General features: G+C 43.6%; 1 protein-coding gene across 12 annotated transcripts in view; it reads left to right on the forward strand.

Annotated features, from left to right (window-relative positions):
* MAST4 (microtubule associated serine/threonine kinase family member 4) overlaps positions 1-23375 on the forward strand; it is a 623219-nt gene that overhangs the window by 331268 nt on the left and 268576 nt on the right. For all 12 annotated transcript variants that reach the window (XM_051853667.2, XM_051853671.2, XM_051853668.2 and 9 more), the window contains one exon: positions 7497-7528. In XM_051853667.2, coding sequence (XP_051709627.2) covers positions 7497-7528 — 32 coding nt within the window. The remainder of the gene's footprint in view (positions 1-7496; positions 7529-23375) is intronic.

Here is a 23375-nt window from a genome sequence, read left to right on the forward strand (position 1 = left end):
AACGTATTTTGTTTTTCTTGTTATGTGTCCCTAACAATTCTTGATCCACTGGCTGTCACATCCCAGCTCACTGAACTGTTTCCTTAAATTACTTGCAGTAACTGACCATGACAGACTGGGACCACTGTTAACCGGTGCACGAAAGATGACAGCAGGAGAGCACAAGAACTTGAAATCTGCTGGTATCTGGGTGGTGGTGAGGAAATGGTATAGGCTGGACCTTGCCGCTCTATTTGTGGACCAGGTTTTTGATGGAAGGAGTGGGGGAGGCAAAAGTTGCCCAACTTCTGAATTCCCTGTCCATTTTTGTAGTCACTCCCGGCGTCTGTATCTTGGTTCCCTTGGCCCTGCTGCCCACTGTGCTAAAGAAGGGAGCCCGTGTTCCTTTTCTTGCCTACTTGGCAGCTGGGGCAGAGCCCCAGGTGTGGTCAGGCTGACATTCACAGGGACCTGCCCGGCCTGAGGGAAAAGTGCAGGCACTGGTAGATGCTTCCTGGAGGCCAGGCTCCCCAGGCTGCTAGGGGGCAGAGGTTTGCTACCTGGTCCTTGCCGGATGTGGCTGCATTCTCTACATTTAATTTCCTGATTCCTACCCATCTTCTGACTTGATTTGCCTAACCATCCTGTGCCTTCAAGAGTGCTGACATCTGGCCAGCTGAAGAGATTTTTACTTGTCAAGCCTCCTTCAGTTTGTATTATTTCAAAGGCCCTCAGCTGCTTTGTAGTGAAACAGACCATTGAACCATATGTGGCACAGTCCTCTCTTTTCCATTTTCTTTGTAACACTTTAATTTTACATTGGCAAATATAACTGCATTTAGGTCTGAGGATCCGTGGGATGTTTCAGGACTTGGATGTTTACTGTGGACTGATCGGATGAGGCTGCATCATATAGCCATCCCTTCAAATATTTACCATTTCTTTGCTGAGAACATTGACAATCTTTTTAGCTGTTTCAAAATATGCATGAATTGCTTTCACTTTGCTGTGCAATCGATCAGCAGGGCTCCTCCTCCTATGCTAACTCTAGCTTTGTCGCCTTGACCAAAGCCTGTCCTTTGCCTATTACCTGCCCCTGTGCCCCCTGCAGCCTCCGGCACCCACCATTTTACCCACTCCTTCTACCAGCCTGTCTGTTGTAAGTGCCATCACCACATAGTGGTCTCTAGGTCCATCCATGTGTTGTGGGAAATGAGCAGATTTCCTGGGTTTTCAGGATTGTGGATCTCTGCCACATTTTACAGACCCATGCATCTATCAGTAGACACCTGTGTTCATGACTCGGGGGTAGTGTGCAGACAGCCTCTCTGGTACACTGATTTCAGTTCTTGATTTCGAGTGGTAAAGGGGTGTGTTTGCCTTGGTCCTGAAGGTCTCCTGCTTCCTCCACCTGTACTTTTAGCTCATCCCACCTCATGGCTTTATGGGCCATCTGACGTGGTGATGTCCAAAATTTCTCTCCAGCCCTGACCTCTTTCTTGAACTTAGATTCCTACACAGAGTGGACTGTTTGGAAACTTCTACCTGGAATAATTCTGGACAGACACCTTGAACATCATGTGTCCAAACAAGACCGACTCTCTTTGCCCAGGCCGAAGACTGTAGACATTTCCCGGTTTTCTCTTTCATGCCCTACAAATCATTCTTTTATAAACTTCTGTAAAAACTCTGTTCAACCCTAAGGCTTTTCACATCTTCACTGCTGATCCTAGCCACAGTCTTCTCTTAGCTAGATGATTTCTTTAATTCCCTCAAAAGTTGATTTCAAGTATTACCCTAAAATAAGCTTAGTATATTTGGACATCTATTTGTTTCTTTCATTCTCCATTCACCCTTGTACCTGCCAATCTTCATTTTTCCCTGCCTCCCCATTTTGATACACTTTAAACAAAATTAGAGTAATTTTGGATTTATGGGAAAGTTGGGAGATGGTCCCAACAGTTCCTCCATACCCTTTCCCTTGCTCCCTTAATGGGAACATATTATATAACCTAATGTCTTTATCACAACCAGAACTATAAGCTACACTGTTTTATTTGGGTGTCACCAGGTTCTGCACTAACGCTCTTTATCCGACCCAGAATCCAATCCAAGACCCCGCATTGCCTTCAGTGGTCCTGTCTCCTTGGTCTCCTCTGATTTGTGAGTTTGGGGATTTTTCCTGGTTTTTCACAGCCGTGGCAGTTCTACAGAGTGCTCGACAGATGTTTTGTAGAACTCCCCTCCGTTTGGGTTTGCCTAATGCTCTTTCACGGGTCGACCCGAGTTGGGGATTTTTCGGGAGAATCCGCAGGGGCGGAAAGTCCCTTGCACGTCTTCTCGGCGGGCACCTGATGGCAGCACAGCTGGCTGCTGGTGATGCTGCTGTTGGTCACGTGACTTCCCCACTGTGATGCTGCCATTGCTCCTGTTCTCTGCTGCGGGCTTTGGGAATGAGTCCCGAGGCCCCAGTCCCCCTAATGGAGGAGGATTAAGCTCTGCCACTTAGAGGAGAGAGTATGTGTGTGGCTTCTTTCAGTTGTCCTGGAAATGCATATTATGAAAAAACTATGCATGGGTTTCAATTTTTTTCTGTCAAAATAAATATCTTAAAATAATTATTTGAAAAGCAGAGAAACAAAGAGACAGATCTTCTATCTACAGATTTATTCCTCAAATGCCTGCAGTAGGCAGGTTGGTGCCAGGCCAAAATCAGGAGCTCAGTCCAGGTCTCCCATGCCTGTGGCAGGACTCCAACTACTGAGCCATCACCTGCTACCTCTCAGGTGTGTTAGCAGGAAGCTGGAATTGAGAGTGGAGGCAGAACTGGAACTCAAGGGCTCTGATGTGGGGATACTGGCCTCTTTTTTTTTTTTTTTTTTTTTTTTTTTTTTGGACAGGCAGAGTAGACAGTGAGAGAGAGAGACAGAGAGAAAGGTCTTCCTTTTCCGTTGGTTCATCCCCCAGTGGCCGCTGCGCCGCACCACGCTGATCTGAAGCCAGGAGCCAGGTGCTTCTCCTGGTCTCCCATGCGGGTGCAGGGCCCAAGCACTTGGGCCATCCTCCACTGCACTCCAGGGCCACAGCAGAGAGCTGGACTGGAAGAGGAGCAACCGGGACAGAATCTGGTGCCCCGACAGGGACTAGAACCCAGGGGGCCGGCACCGCAGGCAGAGGATTAGCCTAGTGAGCTGTGGTGCTGGCCAATACTGGCCTCTTAACAATTAGCTAAATGCCCTCCATTAAACTCATCTTTTAACTCAATTATCCATGATTTCTTTTGAAGTATTGTTATATTATTTCAACTTTTAAAAAAGATTTATATATTTACTTGAAAGGCAGAGTTACAGAGAGAGAGGGAAAGACAGAGAGAGATTTTCCATCTGGTGGTTCACTCCCCAGATGGTTTCAATGGCCAGAACTGGGCCAGACCAAAGCCAGGAGCCAGGATCCAGGAGCTTCTTCTGGATCTCCCATGTAGGTGCAGGGGCCCAAGGACTTGGGCCATCTTCCATGCTTTCCCGAGTGCATTATCAGAGAGCTGGATGAGAAGTGGAGCAACCAGGTCTTGAACCATTGCCCATATGGCATGCTGGTGCTGCAGGTGGCAGCTTTACTTGCTACTCCACAATGCCAGCCCCTATTTCAACTTCAATACTCCTCCTTTCTCTTTTCTTAAAGGTTTATTTATTTGTTTATTCAAACTGCAGAGTAACAGAGAGAGAGAGAGAGAGACAGAGAGAGAGAAAGCGATCTCCATCTGCTGGTTCACCCCCCAAAGACCCTCAACAGGCGGGACTGGGCCAGGCCTAAGCCAGGAGCCAGGAACTCCATCAGGGTCTCCTGTGTGAGTTGCAGAGATCCAAGTACTTGGCCCATGATCAGTTGCTTTTCCAGGTGCATTAGCAGGAAGCTGGATGAGAAACAGAGCAACCGAAAGTCGAACAGGCATTCTGATAGGGATACAGCAGCTCAAACCACCCCTTGCAACCCCAGCCCTAGCTTTCTCCTTTAAATCATACTTTGGCCTGTCAGTGACAAAGAATACCTCAGTGATTCTCCGGACACATGTGACATGTGTAGCCATATTGTTTTATTTGTGTGGGCGTCACTGTTAAATTCTTACCAAATGCAATAAATAGAAAGTGACTGTGGACATCGTACATGTCAAAGTAGCTATTTACTGTCTTCAAGAAAGAAACAAGGTATTTTCTTTTGGAGATGAGCATGCGGGGAGAGAGGGGCAGATTCACTTGTTTGTCCCTCTGGTGTTCCTCGACTCTCCATGAATTCTCTTCCTGGTTTCAAAAACCCCTTTGGTACCTTCAGATCTTCTTGAGAGACCTCGAGAAGATAACAGGGTTCTCAGAAATGGTTAACTTTACTGCGGCTTTATTTTCAGCATGAGTATTTGCTCGTTAGCACTTTGGGAAAGGGGGCTGAGGATTTGGTATGAAGCAAATACTGCTCCGCAGGGACTCTAAGGAATATTAAAGGCGCTGAGTCGTCAATATCAGTCAAGATAATTGAAACCATTTTCAGTCTTCCTAAGTATATTAAGTCTTTAACCCAGCGATAAGTGTTTAGCTCAGCTGGCTACTTCTTGCCCTTTTCGTCCCTTTTCCCGTCCTTCTTCCTTTCTCTGATTCTTACCTGCCACTGACATTTGCACACACGTTCCACAGGACCCAAGCACAAGCTTTGGTGTCTGACTCCGACCCATGCCGCAAGTCTGATCTAATTATCTGAGCACGTGGTGGTGACCTTATGCTGATATTAAGAAAACAAAATGAGGACAAGTACGCGAAGTGCCGTCGGGGCTGTGGCAGTGCCGTGCCTGGATGCTGTTCCTTGGTGTCTGGCCAGTGCGCATTTATCAGCCTGTGGTGCCCATACTCAGTTTGCAACTGATAGCTGCAGACCGTTGCAGCCACTGTTCACAAGGTCTTGGTCACAGCACATTCATTTCGCTCACTTTATTACCATCACATCTGATTCCAATTTGCTACCAAATTGAGTTTCCAGGCCTGAGCCTGACACTGAAGGCGTCAGGTGGATTAGCTCCTTCAGCTTGGTTAGCGTGATGGCTTCAGGTCAGTTGACAGTGGCCGATTAAATGTCCTCTGCTCCGAGCCTAGGCATCTGAGCCACCGTCCCGTGGAGCTGCAGCCCTGGGTTACCCACTGTAACCTTTCCCCTTGTTTAGAACTCAGAATTCTGGCCCTGCTGGAAAGACTTCTGATTAGAAACAGAGTTGGTTTTTTATCCTTATCTCACTGTTTCAGCAGCTTTTCCTTAGAGCCAAGTTGCCAGGTTATGGTCAGGTCATTTGGTATAGAATATGATTGATTGAGCTGTTGGACTCATGCCTGTGTCCTGTTCCCTGTTCTGTCTTCTGGGTGATCTATTTACTTAGACTCACTTAGTTGCAGTAACATCTGACTTATTTATTTTTTTGTTATTAATGGCAACACCTCCAGTATCTTTTATGCTGCTGTCCAATCAACTGGACAGAGCAGAGTTACCCAATTTGGGCTTAGCCCTTTTGGTATGCAACAGGTTTTACTTTCTTTATGAAGGAAAAGATCCAGTGAGCTGCTGCTTCTAGTGAGTTCTTTTTTTTTTTTTTGAAAGGTAGACTGTGAGGGAGGGAGGAAGGGAGGGAGGTAGAGAAAGAGAGAGAGATCGTCCACACATTGGTTCACTCCCCAAATGGCCATAAAAGCCATGACTGGTCCAGGCTGAGGCCAGGAGCCTAGGGTTCCAACTAGATCTGCCTCTGGATGGACGTCCCAAGTGTTTGGCCATCTTCTGCTTTTCCAGTGCATTAGCAGGGAGCTGGCTTGGAACTGGAAGAGCTGGGACTTGAACTGTTGCGCCAGTGTTGGATGGAGGCGTCACGGGTGTCAGCTTTACTTGCTGTGCCACAGAAAGTTGTTTCAACATGCATACAAAATTAATTTCTCAGTGCTTGTCATAACCAAAGTTACACATGTAGACAATTGCTGCATGGTTTTCTATGAACAGTTCGGTTCTAAAGGAAAACTGCCTTGGCCAGAGACATTCCCTTGTCTGTGAAGTCTTTGGTAAATGAAGGTATACTTATTTTTCAGACTCAGGGAGCCAGATTCGCCAAACACTATAATTTCTTGGGGGTAGTCAGGGATTAGAGAGAAAACAAAGCAAAGCAAAGAAAGCACATTGTCCCTGAACCCTGCTGCCCTCAAAAAGAAAATGTTAGCTATTGAGAGGAAGAAGATGATACTTCATTCCTCAAATTGTAGATTGTTCCTCTCGCTATTAGACAGGGATGTGATTAATATAACCCTGCCGTGGAAACAGGTTTGCCGGTTAAGAAGTCAGGCATCCTGAATTTAAGGCAACGTATCAAAGTTTTCCTTCCCTCTCCTCTGATGCCCCCAAGGCCGTTTTGTATAAGCCATGCTGGAGTGAACTGCACTGTTTACAAGTGACATCTGAGCCTGCTGTTCATTCCACACATTTAAGGATCCAGTAAAAATCGGACACAGGAAAGCTGAGTTTAAAACTGGGGAAGAGGGTGGCGAGGAAGGGACACCTTTCAAAATATAGTGTTTGAGCTCCTGAAAGGCAAAAAGTAGAATCACAGTAATGAATAACCAAATGGATCCAACTGGATCTGCTGAATTTATAGTGCACTCCATTTTTTTGTTGTTGTTGTTTAAATAGTCAGAAACTCATTGCTCTCTATTCTATTACCATTGTTGTCGAGTAACCACTCTTGAGTAGGTGGGCTTCTAAAAACTTCATTCGTGGCTGGACATCTTTCTGAATCCAGTTTTGTTCGCTTGGTTTGTTTCTATGGTTTTCCCATAGCCTCTTTGTGATTATTAGGGAAGTTCTGTTCCTCATTTGAGATAAATGTCGGAGTACTCTTTTAAGATGCAGACATTGCAGTAATTTTTGTGGCTGTCTGGTTACCTCTTACAGGCTCTTGAATCTACTTTTCAATAGCCCAAATGATAAATTACGTGTGTTTTGAGAAGTAATACCAGAGGAAACCTTTTGCTTTATCTTTTTAAAAAAAATAATAAAGTATAATCTGTAGTCTCCACCTGTCTTGGACGAATTTATTTCTGATTTGATTGCCCTTTTCAGCTCACCTTTCATTTAATTACAACTCTGTAAAATTTCTCCTGCTTCTCATGTCTGTTTCCTGTTTGGTTAAGTCCTTTGGTTACTCAGATTTCCCGTGGGCTTAATTATAGTCTGTGTAGCTCAACATAGTATTTGACTGTAGTTGCTTTGAGGGGATTGATGCTTTGTGTCCTCTGGAATTCAGATAAACTGTGTTTTTACCTTAGACGCACGGTGTAAAAGGGGCAATGTAAGAAGGGATCCAGCGTTAAAATCTTTTCTGTATAGAAAATGCCAAATCAACCATAATGAAGGATGGTACATGTTATGTTATCCATTCGGTGTCCTGGTAGTCTGAGGTTGATGGAACATCTCCTGTATGTGTTTTCTTTCTTTTGCAGAAGGAGCTGAGTTTGCCCCGAAGAGGAAGTCTGTAAGTAGTAGTACTCTGTTCCCTTGTTTTCTTTTGGCATAATTCCTAATGTGGGTTGTTCTCTGACTTATTGGTTTTTTATTGGCAATTAAAAAATTAATGATAATACATAGAATTAAGAAAACAAAAACCTTTGAATTTATTTGGAAAAGTCAAATAGTAACGATTCCATGATAACTTCTCGGGTTCCTTATGAAAGTTGCAAATGAAAATGCATATTCCTGGGAGAATGTCATTTTAGAAATTCTATTATATGTGAAGATAGTATAAATTGATCTGAATCAAGAATGAGCACTCATCTGTATGTTCTGGAAATCCGTGATTGTTCTTTACACCATGGATTTTATGCAGAGTAAATTATGTACATTTGCATTTGAATTGATGGAAGGTATTATCAGCTAATCCTGATTCAGGTAATGCTCTTATATTAACATGATAGATTTGTGAACTTGGACTTGACTTCCTTATAATGTGTTCCAGCCATTTTTAAAGCCAATAATATATTTGCATCAGTCATAGTATTTTTCATTACAGAGTTGCAGAATGTATTTAACTGCCCTTAGTAGACCACTACATTTAAGGTAGATTTGTTATCAACTGGTGCTGTGTAATGGCTGGTCTAGAAGTATTTGCATTAGGTGTCTGATTTATATTAAATAAGTTTACCAGATTGGGGAGTTCTTTAAAAAAAAAATGTTTGAGTTATGTTTCTGCAAATCTCATCATGGAGGATTAGAAAAAATATTTGGTGACCTTTGCAAAATAGGATTCACTCTATTGGCTATTGGCTAAAGTCTGGTACTTCTCAGCCTTTGTGTATAGGAACCTAATATTCATTAGCTGTGAACATTTGGTTATGCGTGTTGCTTCCTGCTTTTTATACAAGTTTAGGCTGTTAGATGGACACTGGCTCATTATCGTTAGGGAATGTGCCAGATAAATTGTCATCAGCTCCCAGTTTCCATTTCTGTATGCTAATTTATTCTAGTTTGCCATAGAAAACATGCCTAGAATTAAATTCTTCCAACTTCTCTTTCAGGATTAGGAGATTCTCTTGCCTAAACTTTGGGAGAGTCTAAGCTTTTGATATTTCCCATCATAATGACAAATAAGACACATAGAAATGAAGCTATGTGAAACATTTTTATGGGAAAAATCTCACTTTTTGAGATTTTTATTTTTATTTTATTTATTAAATACCCTACATTTTTCTTCTAATCCTTTTATGAAAACTAAAACGGTGATCAAATCTTGCTTTTATTCTTTACAATAGTTTTTCCTTCAGGTTTTTTCTCTCTTCTTCCTGTTTCTGAGTTATCATATTAGTGCATTTTCAATAAGTCTTATAAGAATCATGCTAGTTAGCAAATATAAGGCTTTTTCTCTTTCTGCACTTGAATAAGTCTGAATGCTAGTGATGTTAACTGATAGCCATGAGTTGATGTAAAAATACTTGCTGATGAAAGAAAATGTTTTTCTTCTGCGTGAGAGAATGAACTCTTTAATAAAAAAGGCATATGAAGTAAGTTTGTTTGAAGACCTTGCTTTGAGCTCATAGTTGGAGAAAGTTAGAATTACATGACTCATTTAGAAACACCTTTCCTAATAAAAATCAGTTGGTTATCCAGGTGATGAGATAGGTCAACACAGAGCTACCTTTCTTTTAGTGAACTATGGAACAATTAATACTTCCAAGTGAAGCAAACCAAAAATAAATATGGCGTTTTATATTTTCTATTAAGTACAAATACTCCCCAAAGAATTAATGATGCCTGATATAGCTGTTGTAGAACCAATGCCACTCTATAATTTCTGTGACACCATACAGAATGCCAGTCATTATTCTGCTCATGCAAGCCTCTTTTATGACTTGTAAAGAAAATATTTTTTTTTAAAATGAATGCTGCAGCGATTTGAATGCCAATCTAATGAAGAAGGGCACAAGTGTATCCTTATTAGCTGTAACAGCCCACATCATGGTACCTGATTATTAAAACTGTTAAGGCTTTCTTAGTTTATTGACTGTACAAATGCCTCCTGCATAAACGCTTTCAGATTTTTTGAGCATTCTTCCAGAAAGATTGGGAATTTGGCCCTGCTGTTCTGCTGAGTCCTTCTACACACTAACAGCAAGCACACACAGTACCATGTTTCTTTTCCTCATTGTCTTTGGTTCCATGGTAATGTGATTGAACTTGTCAGAAACATTGTACTTTGGGAAGACAGTGCCTTATTTCAGTAGATCTGCTTCTAATTTGTGTGTCTTGAAGGATAATACCTTAAATTGCATTTTCATCATTCTGAAACTTAAAGTTTATGAGATGTTTTTTGAATATTGTCTTAAGTTGAAAGATAATTTTTAGAGTCATAAAAACATTTAAATTAAAGCTTTCACAAATAAAAGAATACAGAACATATGCTCTTTTTATTACTTGTAAGTCTGAGAAAGCAAACTGCTCTATCTAAAAATAATTTGTAGTTTACATTTATTTTGATAAAAACTCAGATGGCAACCTTCTTGTTTCTTGTACGTTTTAAAATTTGCAAAGGCAGTGTGACCTTTTTTAAGATACAAAGAGCAATAGACAAAAGAAGTCAAGGGAAGATGTTATTAAATAGCCAAATAACTCCACATAGGATCCCCGGTCTTACCAGCTCCTGCACTCCAGCTTCCTATACTGATTTATTGTAGCTGCATATCCCATGGAAGAGTAGCCATGCACTGAGACCTTGATCCTAGATTCTTTCAGCCCTTTGCCTGACATTCTCCTTGAAGTTAAAGTTGTCATGCTCCTCCCTTCCTCCCTCCCAGCTGCCTATCAAAGTAATGATAGAATCACGATGAAGTATTATACACCAGGTAAAATGATGAGGATGCATGCATCAGTAGGCATGATCCTCAAAAATGTAGTAGTGATGAACCAGAGCTAAAAGCAACTTCTGGATAAAAACATTTACATAGTAAAATTAAAAGGATGTGAAACAGTATATCATGACGTTGCTGAATATAAACATGCATAGTGAAAGTGTAAAAGATGCACAGGAAGCAAGCTTATCACTAAGGTTACTTAACAGGAGGCAGTAAAAGACAAGGGATTTGAAAGCACTCTATAGGGAGCTCCATATATACCATTAATGGGGTAATATATGCATAAGTGTTTATAGTATATCTTTTACAATTTGGTATTCATAGAATATTTTTATTTAAAATACTCAGTGACTGCATAAAAGTAAAATTAAAATATTTGTAGGGACTCAAAAATAAAAATATACAATTTAATATATAATTTCTTTTGACCAAGAAAATACCGTATCTGTGGTGAATTCTTTATGCATGTGTGTGTGTGTGTGTGTGTGTTGTCTCATGATGAGGATTGGCCCACATGAGTGAGATTTTGCAATAATTGGACTGTCAGATGTGGCAACATTGTTACTTAATGTCTAAGCCTAGAAAAAATTGTGACAAATTTTGTGCTCTTGGAACACTTTATTGTGAACTACCTGGGAGCCTTGGATGAAGCAATGAGATAATAGCTTCCTTAGTGGACATTGTAATACTCAACTTCAGAGCTGGATTTGTTGCTTTAGCGTTTTAACCCTTTTTAGAGAGAGAATTCTGGTGGACTGCTCTTCGGGTTCACCACAGTGCCCAGTACAGCAACTTTTCCGGAGTGGATGTTTGTAGAATGCATGCCATCTGCGTCCCCCCACTATGCAGTGAGCCTCCTGCGGGCAACCTGAATGGGCCCTGCCTACTTCTGCTTGCTCCCCGTCTCCGTTCACTGCACCTGCGCTATCAGGACCCACGGCTGGGCCTCTGGTGTCAGATCCTGCATGTTCTGAATGTGGTGTGGACTGAGTAGCCTCTCTTGATGTCCCTTTGATTTGATCTTTCTAATACTATCCTGAGCAGTTGGTATTTATAAGTACCATCAGTGCCGTGGGTCTCTTGTCTAAGGCTTCACTCACATTTAGAACTTTAGTCCTGAAATGACATTGCTAAGTAGAAGGATTCTCTGGGAGAAGTTGGCTTTCAGGCAAAGAAAGTAGAAGAAAATGGAAAAGCCCCAGAGGTGAGCTAATGGGTACTGAAGAACACAACCTAGGTGTCTCTGACAGCCACCATTTACTCCCTCCCCCTTTATTTTTTTTAAAAAAGATTTATTTATTTATTTGAGAGGCAGAATTACAGAGAGGCAGAGGCAGAGAAGTCTTCTATCTGCTGGTTCACTCCCCAAATGGCTGCAACTGCTGTAGCTGAGCCGATCCCAAGCCAGGAGCCAGGAGCTTCTTCCAGGTCTCCCACGTGGATGCAGGGGCCCAAGGACCTGGGCCATCTTCCACTGCTTTCCCAGGCCATGGCAGAGAGCTAGACTGGAAGTGGAGCAGTCAGAACTTGAACCAGCACCCATATGGCATGCCAGCCCTCAGGCAGAGGCGTAGCCCACGACACCACAGCACTGGCCCTGACCACTATTTACTATTTTAAAAACTTATTTATTTAAATTCCAGATAACCTACAAAGTTAAGCTAAATTTTTTTCCATTCTTGGCAGGAAACTACTTTTGTAATGATTCTTGAACTATGTTTGTAACCCAGAGATTTTACTAGGTTTAAGTATCTATCTGCCTTGAGCAGGGTTCACCATTTACTTTTAAAGAACACTCCTGTGTTTTGTCAATTACCCAAATAAACAGCTGTCCAAGACAGTGAGGCTTCTTTCTTCATGGAATTCCTTAGAGCGCTCAGGCAGTGTTTGTACCCTGCAGAGAGGAGCTGGAAGTTGGCTGGGGCTAGCTCCCTCCTACTTTTTCATGATCTTTCAGAATTTTCTACACAAACATGGAAACTACACTATCCGTCCTTGGCAAATAGATTCTCCCTGCTACTTAAAATAGTGTTTCCTCCACCTTGTTATGGGCCCTGTAAGTCTGTGATCCATACAGTTGTCAGCCACTCTCACTATTGTAGTGGAAGCAGTGACTGCCGCTTGGGAGGTTTCTGAGTCACATCTGTTTTAAAGATGCTGTCTGAGGCTATCCAGCAGCTGGAGCCCAGTGCAGAGTAGCTGCTTGTGCACACAGTCGTCCTGGGAAAGAGTATTTCTGTGTGCTGAGGAATTGCTGGGAGCATTGAAACTACCCCAGAGGCAGTTCGAGAGTCTTGGCTTAAATTTCATGAACTAATAATATTAGTGTCTACTGACAGTCGTCCTCTGCGTAGCGTTTTCGCGTTCCTTCTGCATTCCCCTTTTTCTTCAATATTGCTCTGGGGGATGGTTAGTCGAGGAGGGCTGGCCGTGGAACGAGTCAGGTGGGTGCCTCCTGGCAGCTGGCAGTTTCTGTTACCCTGAGAAGCTGCTCTCCCTCTCCACAAAGGGCATATCCATGTGAAATGCACCTGCCACAGTGCCAGACATCCGGCACTGGCATTTCATCCATTTGGATCTTGAAGATGTCTTCTGTTCAGATGCATCTTTGGGCCAGGTGCCACTGAACACAGCGGATGGTGATTCACTAATGGGTGCACTGGCGAGAGACAGAACTAATAGACAGCTGAGCAGGTGTTGTGAACCATTTTGCCACATGAATATTTAATCAATGCACGAAAAGGATGATAAACTTATTTTACCTCTTTGTAATTTTGCCTTCTTACACAGAGGTAGCAGAGAACACAAGGAATGGAAAGAACAATGAAGGAAGATAGGAGGGAGAGAGTATTATCAGAGTGATTAGGACTATAGATGCAGGGAGACCCCGTGGCCCCTGAATCTCTGCAGAGGAGCTGAGCCTGCTAGTGTTAGGAGATTGGATTAGCCTCATAGCAGATATATTGAATTGCATGCGTTGGATTAGGGTACTTCGAGATTGGGAGTTCTCATTTTGAAACAAGGTTGAAAGTCACTTCTAAGTAATTGAATAGGCTTGGGTTGATGTAATTGGAATATATTAGTCTTTGTATTTTTTTCAAACGAAGACTTACGTTCAAGCCTGTTATGTTTTGGAGCTAACTGCCTTGGGTGCCAGTTTAGAAAAGTAGTTGGAGTAAAATGAGGTTATTTCTAGCATGCAAGGAGAAAGAATCACCTTGGTTTTACAACTGATTTGAAATAGATTTATGAGATTTTCAACAAGGTGAAGGTAACATTTCCTGAAAGAAAAAGGAGGAATTCAATTCAAGCAAAATAAAGGACATGTAAACCATATTTGGATAAGTTTTAAAATAAATTCAGTTTTCCCTCCATGGTTTCTGCCTACCCACCCCCTACAAGTATTGAAGCAAGGATTCAAAATATCTGTTGTTGGAGCCAAATGGAAGTCCAGTATCATTTTGAATGTTAGAAACCCAAAAACAAAACGAAGGGAAAATTGAGTGTTGCATCTGAATTAGCATTTAAAGTGGCATGTTTATGTAAAAAGAGAGCAGTGTAATATATCCTGAGAGTAAAGAGAGGATTCAAGACTGGGGAGGAATGTCAATTGCATTTATATATTCATTGAATAGCCAGGTTGGTATTTGGCATGTATTTGCAGCATTCCTTATCATGCATGTATTCATCTCCTGTGGAGTAGGTAGGGAGGAGATTTGGGAGACAGAAGCAATGTGGGATCTAGCTTCTTACCTTTGAAAATTGGAGGAACTCTTTAGTTTTGTTCCAGAGAGATGGTTGGGTTAATGGTAGGGGGAAGGGTAGTGTTTATCAAAATATGTATATGTTTCCAAAGATCGTCAGGAATGCAAATCAAAATCTCTAGCCTGCCTGGGTGAATGCATGAGTATGCGTGTGTTGTGCACATGAGTGAGTGTGTTACATGGGGGTAGGCACATGTGTGCGTACATGTTTGCATGCATGAATGTAGGAGTGTATGTGTGTGTGTGTGTCTTGGGGATGGGAAGATGGAGGCTCCTATGTCTTTGACCAGTTCTCAAGGTGACTCTGCAGTGCCACCTCAGCAGACAGCTTCCGGGGCTGCCTGATGAGTGGAGTGGGCTTCTGCCTCCCTAAAGGTAGGAGGGGAGGCTCTACATTTGATATTCACTTAGCAAATCTGAATCAAACAGCGTTTGGGGATGGTTTTTCAGGGAGCAACCCTGTTCAGCAAGGGGCTCATACAGAGCTGCTGGCCTAGGTTGGTGAACATCTGCTTTGTCACTGAAGCCACTTTGTCAGATCTGTAATTTTGTAGGTAATCACTATGGAGTGTCTCAGAGCCAGGAGAAGGAAGCCACACCTCCTGAGTTTGAATCATCTCTCCCATGTAACCAATGCCGTGGCCTTCAGAAAGTTACTTAAACTCTGTATGTCTTGGTTTCTTTATAAAATGGAGATAAACTCGTATTCTGGAATTGCTTAGATGATTAAATCAATTAATGTTTTTTTTTTTAGAGTGTTTACAACAATGGCATGCCATAAATAGTGTATGTTTTTTAATTTAAAAAAAGATTTTATTTTTATTTGTAAGCCAGGGAAACAGAAAGAAAGAGAGAGGGAGAAATAGGGAGGGATAGCTCTTCCATCCTCTGGTTCACTACCCAAATGCCTGCAGCTTGGAACTCTGTCCAAGTCTCTCACATGGGTGCAGAGACCTAGCTACTTGGATCAATGCCTGCTGCCTGCCAGGGTGTGCACTACCAAGCAGCTAGAATCAGATGCAGGGCTAAGACTGCATCCCAGGCACTGTGATGTGGGACATGGGTGTCCTGGTGTTTTCGATGGAACCCTGGGTTAGACTTGGTTCAGTTTCTCAATGCTTGAAAGAATTCTGGGAGGAGAGATTGAGCAGGAAGGCAAAGTTTAATAAAGGCAAAAGGAAAGTTCACACTTAGATGGGAATGCAGGCAAGATCAGCAAACTTCAGGGTCACCCTTTTATAGGACTGGGGTGGCACTTAATTGGATATACAAATGGGGTGAGGTTTGGCTTGGGGCTTGAGTACCAACTACTTCCGTATCCCTTGTTGGAAGTCTCAGAGATGTCACAGCGTCTGGTGCAAGATGCGGGTGTGTGTGCCAAGCCTGCAGCTGTATTGCATATTACTAGCTGGCAGGGCCCTGGCGGCTGCGTCTACACAGAAGGGTGTGGGGCTTGGCGCAGTCCATGCAGGACGGTGGCACACATGCTGGGAGTCCCCAGCTCCTCACTGCCTTCCTGCCTATATCCTCAAGTAGGGTGATGCAACCATGGTGCCAGGTGCCTACTCTGTGTATTTTGTTTCATAAATAAAACATGTTGGGGGGCCAGCACTGTGGTATACTAGTCTAAGCCTCCACCTGTGGCACTGGCATCCCATATGGGTGCCAGTTCGTGTCTCAGCTGCTCTTCTTCTGATCCAGCTCCCTGCTAATGGCCTGGGAAATCAGTGGAAGATGGCCCAAGTGCTTGGGTCTCTGAACTCAGGTGGGAGACCTGGAAGAAGCTCTTGGCTCCTGGCTTCAGATTGGCTCAACTCTGGCCATTGTCACCATTTGGGGAGTGAACCAGAGGATGGAAGACCTTTCTCTCTGTCTTTCCCTCTCTCTCTAACTCTACCTCTCAAATATATAAATTTTTAAAAATCTAAAAACAAACAAAAAACCATATTGGGAATGGTGCCTTCTCCCCCACCCCACCTCTGCCCCAAGTCACTTATTCTTTTCCTATTGAGTTAAGTAAAAGACCACAAAGTAGACTGGTGAGGTTCCCTTAAATCCAGGTCCTGTGAGTAGCCTTCTGTGCGGGGCTCTTCTGCCTCAATGGACAGTGTTAAAGGGGCGGTTGACTGCATGTCTGTGGGTAGGGGTTTGACTGGTTCCAGGCAGTGCCCCCTGCTGGTAATGGAGGTTTCAGCATGTGCTGCTGAGGCAGGTTCCACATTGGCTGTGACTCGCTGTCTTCAACCTTTGAGAGAACTGACTCCTGGTGGCCAGTGGCCCCTCTTCCAGAATTATCTGTTACTTCCATCATAGGCTACAAGTCACTCTTCCAATTGTGTTTGGGGACAGACAGGTGTTAAAGAATGTGGAAGAGCATAGCTGTCCACAAGGAAAATGTTAGGCATCGAAGAAACCTTAAGAGATACCTGATTTATGATATTTTTATTTGATAAATGGGGCATGAATAACTCAGAGGATTTGAGACTTGTTTGGGTTCAAATAGCAAATTGGTTGGGAACCGTGACCTGATTTAGGGTTCCTAACTGCTAGGGCCTGGAAAGCAGCCTGTTTTCTCTTTCTTGCAGATTTCTTCCTTTCTTTGAGTCAGAGTTTCAGGGAGAGATTTTGCACTCACTAGTTCACTCTCTGCAGATGGCCACAACAGCCAGACCTGGCCCAGGCCAGAGCCAGGAGCTTCATCGGCGTCTCCCACATTGCTGGCAGGGCCCCAAGCACTTCTGCTTTTCCAGGCCATTAGTAGGAGCTGGACTGGAAGTGGAGGAGCTGGGACTTGACCTAGTGCCCAGCATCCCAGGCAGCAGTGTTACCTGCTACGCCACAGTGTCAGCCCCACCAGCCTTTGTTTCCTGAGGCCAATATGTTTAAGTTAGAAGCACAGGTATCAGCAAGAATGTGGGCATGTTTTGTTTCGTCAGAAGACATGAATTTTCATGTCAACATCTACAGTAGGGGTCAAATACAGGATAGATGTCCCTAAGTCATGGGCTTGTTGAACATACTGAAGACAATGCTACAAGCTCCTTTTTATTATTATTTTTGAAAGAGCTACACACACACACACACACACACACACACACACAGAGTTTGATCTATCTGCTGATTCATTCCCCAGATGGCCACAATAGGCAGGGCTGGGCAAAGCCATAGTTCTCCCATGTGAGTGCAGGGGCCCGAGCACTTGGGCCATCCTCTGCTGCTTTCCCAGGCACAATAGCAGGGAGGAGGATTGGAAGTGGAGCTGCTGGAACTTGAACAGGTGCCCATATGGGATGCTGCTTCACTATGCCACATCAGGTGACTGCTTCACTGTGCCACATCACCCTCCAACTCCTCTTAAAAGCTTGTACTTAACACTGCAGCCCAAGGGAAAACCTCATGTCCATCCCCTGGCACTGTCAGGAGCTGAGTGGACTCAGCCTACTCAAGAGATGAGTGACAGCCACCCTGGTGGGGTGTTGTGGGTCCAGCTGCACCCCTGGCAATGCTCAAATGTATCCATTGTCCAGCTGGACATGTGAGTGGAGCAGCTGTGCTGTGTCTTGTCCTCTCTTTGTCCCATTGTGCGGTAGCCAGTTGGGCCTGTGTGGCCTGAACAGGAACGATGAAGAAGCAAGACTGCACCTGTACCTCTGGGTTTCTCCTTTGGATCACTGCTCCTGTGCTGTTTGTACCCCCGAGAATGAAACTCCCTGCTTTGTAACTTTATTTTTAATAAGAGTTCTTTTATTTATTTGAAAGGCAGGGTTACAGAGGCAGGAGGAGAGGCAGAAAGGGAGAGAGAGAGAAACAGACAGAGAATCTTCCATCTGCTGGTTGACTCCTCAGATGACCATAATGGCCAGGACTGGGCCAAGCCAAATCCAGGAGCTTCCTCCATCTCTCCCACATGGGTGCAGGGCCCCAAGCTCTTGGGCCATCCTCTGCTGCTTTCCCAGGTGCATTATCAGGGAGTTGGATTGAACGTGGAGCAGCTGGGACTCAAACTGGTGCCCATATAGGATGCCAGTGCTGCAGGTAAAGGCTTAACCCACTGAGCCACAGCGCCGGCCCCTGCTTTGTGACCCTTCGTGGCTGCAGTCTGGCAGAAATATCTGTGAGGGTTTTCTCTCTGGGCCCTTGCTCTCTGAGAACCCTGGGGTCATTTTTTGATGTGCTGCTCAGGCATGGCCTTGAACGTGCTGCCCTACAGAGTCACTTTGAGCATGGCTTTCCCACACTTCCGTGTCAGGAGGTCGGCAACTCCACACTACTCCTCTGGGGGGCGCTCTGAGCTCTGCCTCTTTCCCACATCACCCACACAACCTCTGGCTGACAGCGGAAAGATGAAGTCTGTGTAGGCTTCATACAATTATTTTTATTTGCAAGGCCAAGAGACAGAGAAAGAGACGCAATCGTTGGTTCACTCCCCAAATGCCCACAACAGCTGGGGCTGGGTCAGACCAAGGCAAGGAGCTCACTTTGGGTTTCCCACATGAATGTCAAGGACTCAAGGACTTGAGCCATCCCTTGTTGCTTCCTGGGAAGCTGGAACAGAGAGCAAGGTAGGTCCTGGAATCCAGGCAGTCTGATAGAGAATATGGCATCCCATACACAGCTGAGCCAAGGGTGCTCCCCCTTGTAGAAGCTGTGTTGTCTGTCTTACTCTGTTTGTTGTTGTTGTTGTTGCTATAATGAAATATCAAGGGTGCACTAGTTTATAAAGAAAAAACAAATGATGTATTTTTGGGTTGGGTGTAAGGTGCAGTGGTTATTAAGTCTCCATGTGAGATGCTCACATCTCACACTGAGTGACTGGGATCAATTCCCATCTCCACTTCTGAGACAGCTTCCTGCTGATGAGCGCTTTGCCAGACAGTGGCTGCTGACTCTAAGTACTTGCAACCCTGCAACCCACAGAGGAGACCTGGACGGAGTTTCCCACTCTTGGTTTGGCCCGGCCCAGCCCGGCTCATTGTGGGCATTTGGGTAGTGAACCAAAGGATGGAGGGTTTCTCTCTTTCTCTGTCTCTCCCTCTCTCTGATGTTCTGCTCTTTGAATAAATAAATAAATAAACAAACTTAAAACAGGTTTATTTTGGCCTCCAGTTCTGGAGGTGCAGTGTTGCGGGTTGGCCTTTTTCCTGGCAGAGTCCTGCAGTGGCTCAGAGCATCATGTGACAAGGAACAGGGAGTGTGCACGTGTGTCTGTCTGTCTCTCTTTCTCTGCTTATAAAATCACCAGGATTCAGTCATGGGGGTGCACCCTGATGAATCTGTCTAAGCCTAGTCACTTCCTGAACACCCAGCCTCTGAACGCCACACTCAGGTCAAGTTTCCAATCTCTTAATACCCCCCAATGAATTTCAACAAAGGAAGAGTGAGCATTTACCCTGGAGGTCAAGCTGCCTGCGTCTCACATCGGAGGGCCTGTTTTCAATTCCTGGTCCTGGCTGCTGACTTCATCTTGCCCCAGCGCAGACCCTGAAGACACTGATTTTGCTCCTGGCTCCTTGCTCCAGCCCTGGCAGATCCCCGTCGTGTGGTCATTTGGGGAGTGGACCAGTGGATGGGAGCTCTGTCTCTTCCTGTATCTCACAAAAATTTATGACTATCAACACATGAAGCCTCAAACTATACAAGTCAAGCATTGGCTATAGTCCATAAATTTGATTTACATGGGGAAATAAGGGTGTGAATTTTATTGCACACAGACATAACTATTTTAGTCAGTTTTAAAGATTTATTTATTTGAAAGGCAGAGTGACACAGAGAGAGAAAGTGAGATCTTCTATCTTCTAGTTCACTCCCCATATGACTGCGATGGTAGGGGCTGCACCAAGGTGAAGCCAGGGCCAGGAACTGCACGAGTCTCCCTCATGGATGACGGGGACCAAGTACTTGGGCCATCTTCTGCTTTCTCAGGTGCGTTAGCAAGGAGCTGAGCCAGAAGCAGAGTAGATAGGACTTGAATTGGCACTCGGCACACAGCAGCTTTACCCCTGCACCACAGTGCCTGCCCTTTAATTTTTTTAAGAATGAAAATACTGATAATAAATTCAGATAGGTGGGGACAGGCACTGTGGTGTAGTGGGCTAAGCTGCTGCCTACAGTGCCAGCATCACATATGGGCACTAGTTCGGGTCCTGGCTGCTCCACTTCTGATCCAGTTCTCTGCTGGTGCACCTAGGAAGGCAGCAGAAGATGACCCAAGGGTTTGGGCCCCTGTACACACGTGGGAAACCCAGATGAAGCTCCTGGCTCCCGGCTTTGGCCTGGTTCAGCTCTGGCCATTATGGGCATTTGGGGAGTGAACCAGTAGATAGAAGGGTTCTCTCTGTGTCTCTACCTCTCTCTTCTCTGCAACTGTGCCTTCCAAATAAATAAATATTTATAAAAAAATTTCAAACGTGTATTGCATTTTAAAAAAATGCCTGCATTGTCATAATGTGATCTTCCAAAAAGTATTTGCGTGTTTTGTAGATGTGTCCAAGTGTCCTCACTCTTTCAGGAAATATTAACATAGCATAGCATAGCCTTTGTGATCTTTATTGAGGAGGAAGAAATGAATTTGAACTTCTAGTGTGTCATCGAGGGCTTTGGGATTGCCCTTGTCATGCTATTCACAGCCTGCTCCTAACTCCTCCCCAGCCCTGATTTCCAAGGTGGCCTGAATTGGTTGCTGTGAGCTTTTGCTTTGAGATGGTAACTTTGAGCGGGAGGTTAACTTTTGGATTTACTTTAGAATTGAGGGGGCACATTTCTTTGAGAAGCTAGCACCGTGTGACTTCCACGTTTAGCTGCTGTGGGACAAGTGACAATGTTTACTGCAGGAGGATAGAAACCTTCCCTGTGGGCTGGCAGCAGGGCCAAGGGAGGGAGAGTGTGGCTCCTTCCTTCCTCTTTGCTGTCTCTGCTGAAGCAGTAGACGTTAGCATTTGCTTTGCATGAGACACAAGATTGAGTTCACCAAGGGTTTTGTATTTCAGGGCATAAAACATCATGTTTAGTATCTTAACAAATCAAGAATCAATTATCTGCGAGAATAAGCAGAAGGTTTTTTATGTCTAGGATAAATTAGTTTAAACGCTAAAACCAGTCCTTGTGGATTAAAGAAGCACTTGGAAGTGATAGACTATGTTTTAAAACTGCACTTGACATCAAGCGCTGAAATGAAATTAATGGATCAGTACACAGGTGTCCTTTCTTACTGAAAAATGACAGCTCCTGCAGGTGGGGTTCTAAGGGGTTAGCCAATTGTATGGCACCGGATTCTGACAGAATCACAGGGAGAAATCCTGTCACCAACACTTAGCCAGCAAAGCGTGTTACTTAATTGTTATGTTCTCTATGCAGGCCACTTAGCTCTATCTATTTTATTTGCTTGTTTTTTTGGAAGAGGTTAGTCGAGCATATCTTTAAGATCATGCTTGGGATGATAATGGTGGTGGTTGTCTGGGGGGTGCATCAAAGAATGAAAGCAAACACAGCTGAAATTGGTGTTTCATGAGGTTCTTTTTTCCCCACACACCAATATGTACCACATCTACTATTTAACGTCACTTAGGCTGTATTATGTCAATGTACCAAAGATTTGTGAATTCTATTTGTATTAACTCACACCAGAATTTAAAATACAAAATCCCCCAAACGGCCGCCTCTTGTGGATCCTATGTAGCATGACCAATTTCAGAAGTCTCAAGAGCAGGATAACCCTACATGGTCTGGCAGTTAAGGTATTTCTCTGGTTGATAACAGTGTCTTTTTTCCCTTTATAAAAATATAGCTTTAGGGCCAGGTGTTTGGCATAGCAGTTAATAGACTGCTTGAGATGCCTGCATCCCATATGGAGCGCTGGGTTTAGTCTCAGCTATGCCCCTAATCCCAGCTTCTCTGCCACTACTGCAGCCTGCAAGGCCTCATGTGATGACCCAAGTACTTGGGTCCTTGCCACCCTGCGGGAAACCCAGGCTGAATTCCTGGCTCCTGGTTCCTGGCTTCTGCCTGAGGGAGGCCCAGCTATTGCAAGCATTTGGGAAGTGAACCAGTGGATGGCAGATCTCTTTCTCTCTGTCTCTCTCTCTCTCTCTCTTCCTTCAAATAAAAGAAGAAGAAACGTTATTAAAAATAGCCTTGTTGGCATACAACAAGGTGTGCAGAAAGTGTACGATTTCACAGATTTCAACATGTGTGTCCACTTGTGAACCCCTACAATACAGAGAAAGGAAAACCCATCTCCCCCATTCAGCATGGTTATTGTGAGGTTCATTCACATTGTAGCATGTTCGTAGTTGTTAGTTTTTATTGCTGAATAATATCTTGTTGAAAGGCTATGCCACACTTTGACTATCCATTGACTTGTTAATGGACCCTGTGTTCGAAGCTTTTTGGCCTTTATAAACAAGCCTGCTATAGGTTGAGTGTCCCTAATCTAAAATTGAAAATGCTCTAAAATCTGGAACATGACACTCAAAATGTTGGATTTTCAGATTGGGGAATCTCAATTGGTAATCCAAGCAAATATTCCCAGATCTGAAAAACTCCTAAGTCGAAGACACTTCAAATTCCAGGCATTCAGATAAGGGAGATCCAGCTTGTATACGTGATCTGTAAATATTTTCTCCTAGAATGCAGTTTGTGTTTTTATTCTGTTTGCAACATCTCTTGAAGAACAAAAGATTTTTATTTTAAATAAGCCTAATTTATCATTTTCTTCCTTAAATGCTTTTGATGTTATATGTAAGCTGCATTTGCCTAATGCATCGTCACTAAGGATTTTTTTCCTATATTTTCTTCTAAAAGTTTTATAATTGTAGATTTTTCATTTAGATTTATGTTTAATTTTGAGTTAATTGTGGGTTGAGGTATGGGCCAAAGGTCATGTTTTTGTGTATAAACATCCAACTATTCCCATACCATTTGTTGAGCAGACTATCTTCCTCCTCTGAAATGCTTTGTGCCTTGTTGAAAATGAGTTGCCTACTTCTGTATGTATGTGTTTACAAGCTTTCTTTTCTATTTCATTGATTTGTTTTCATGTCAATACCATACTTTCTTGATTATTATAACTTTATGATAAGTCTTGATAATCAGTAGTGTTAGTCTTCCAACTTTACCTTTTTTGTTAAGTTGTTTTGACTTTTATAGGCCCTTTAATTTTAGACTAAGTTTATCAGTGTCTCTGAAGAAACATCTGTTGAGATTTTTATTGGCATTG

Source organism: Oryctolagus cuniculus, chromosome 14 (assembly GCF_964237555.1).
Source record: "Oryctolagus cuniculus chromosome 14, mOryCun1.1, whole genome shotgun sequence".
Classification (NCBI taxonomy): domain Eukaryota; kingdom Metazoa; phylum Chordata; class Mammalia; order Lagomorpha; family Leporidae; genus Oryctolagus; species Oryctolagus cuniculus.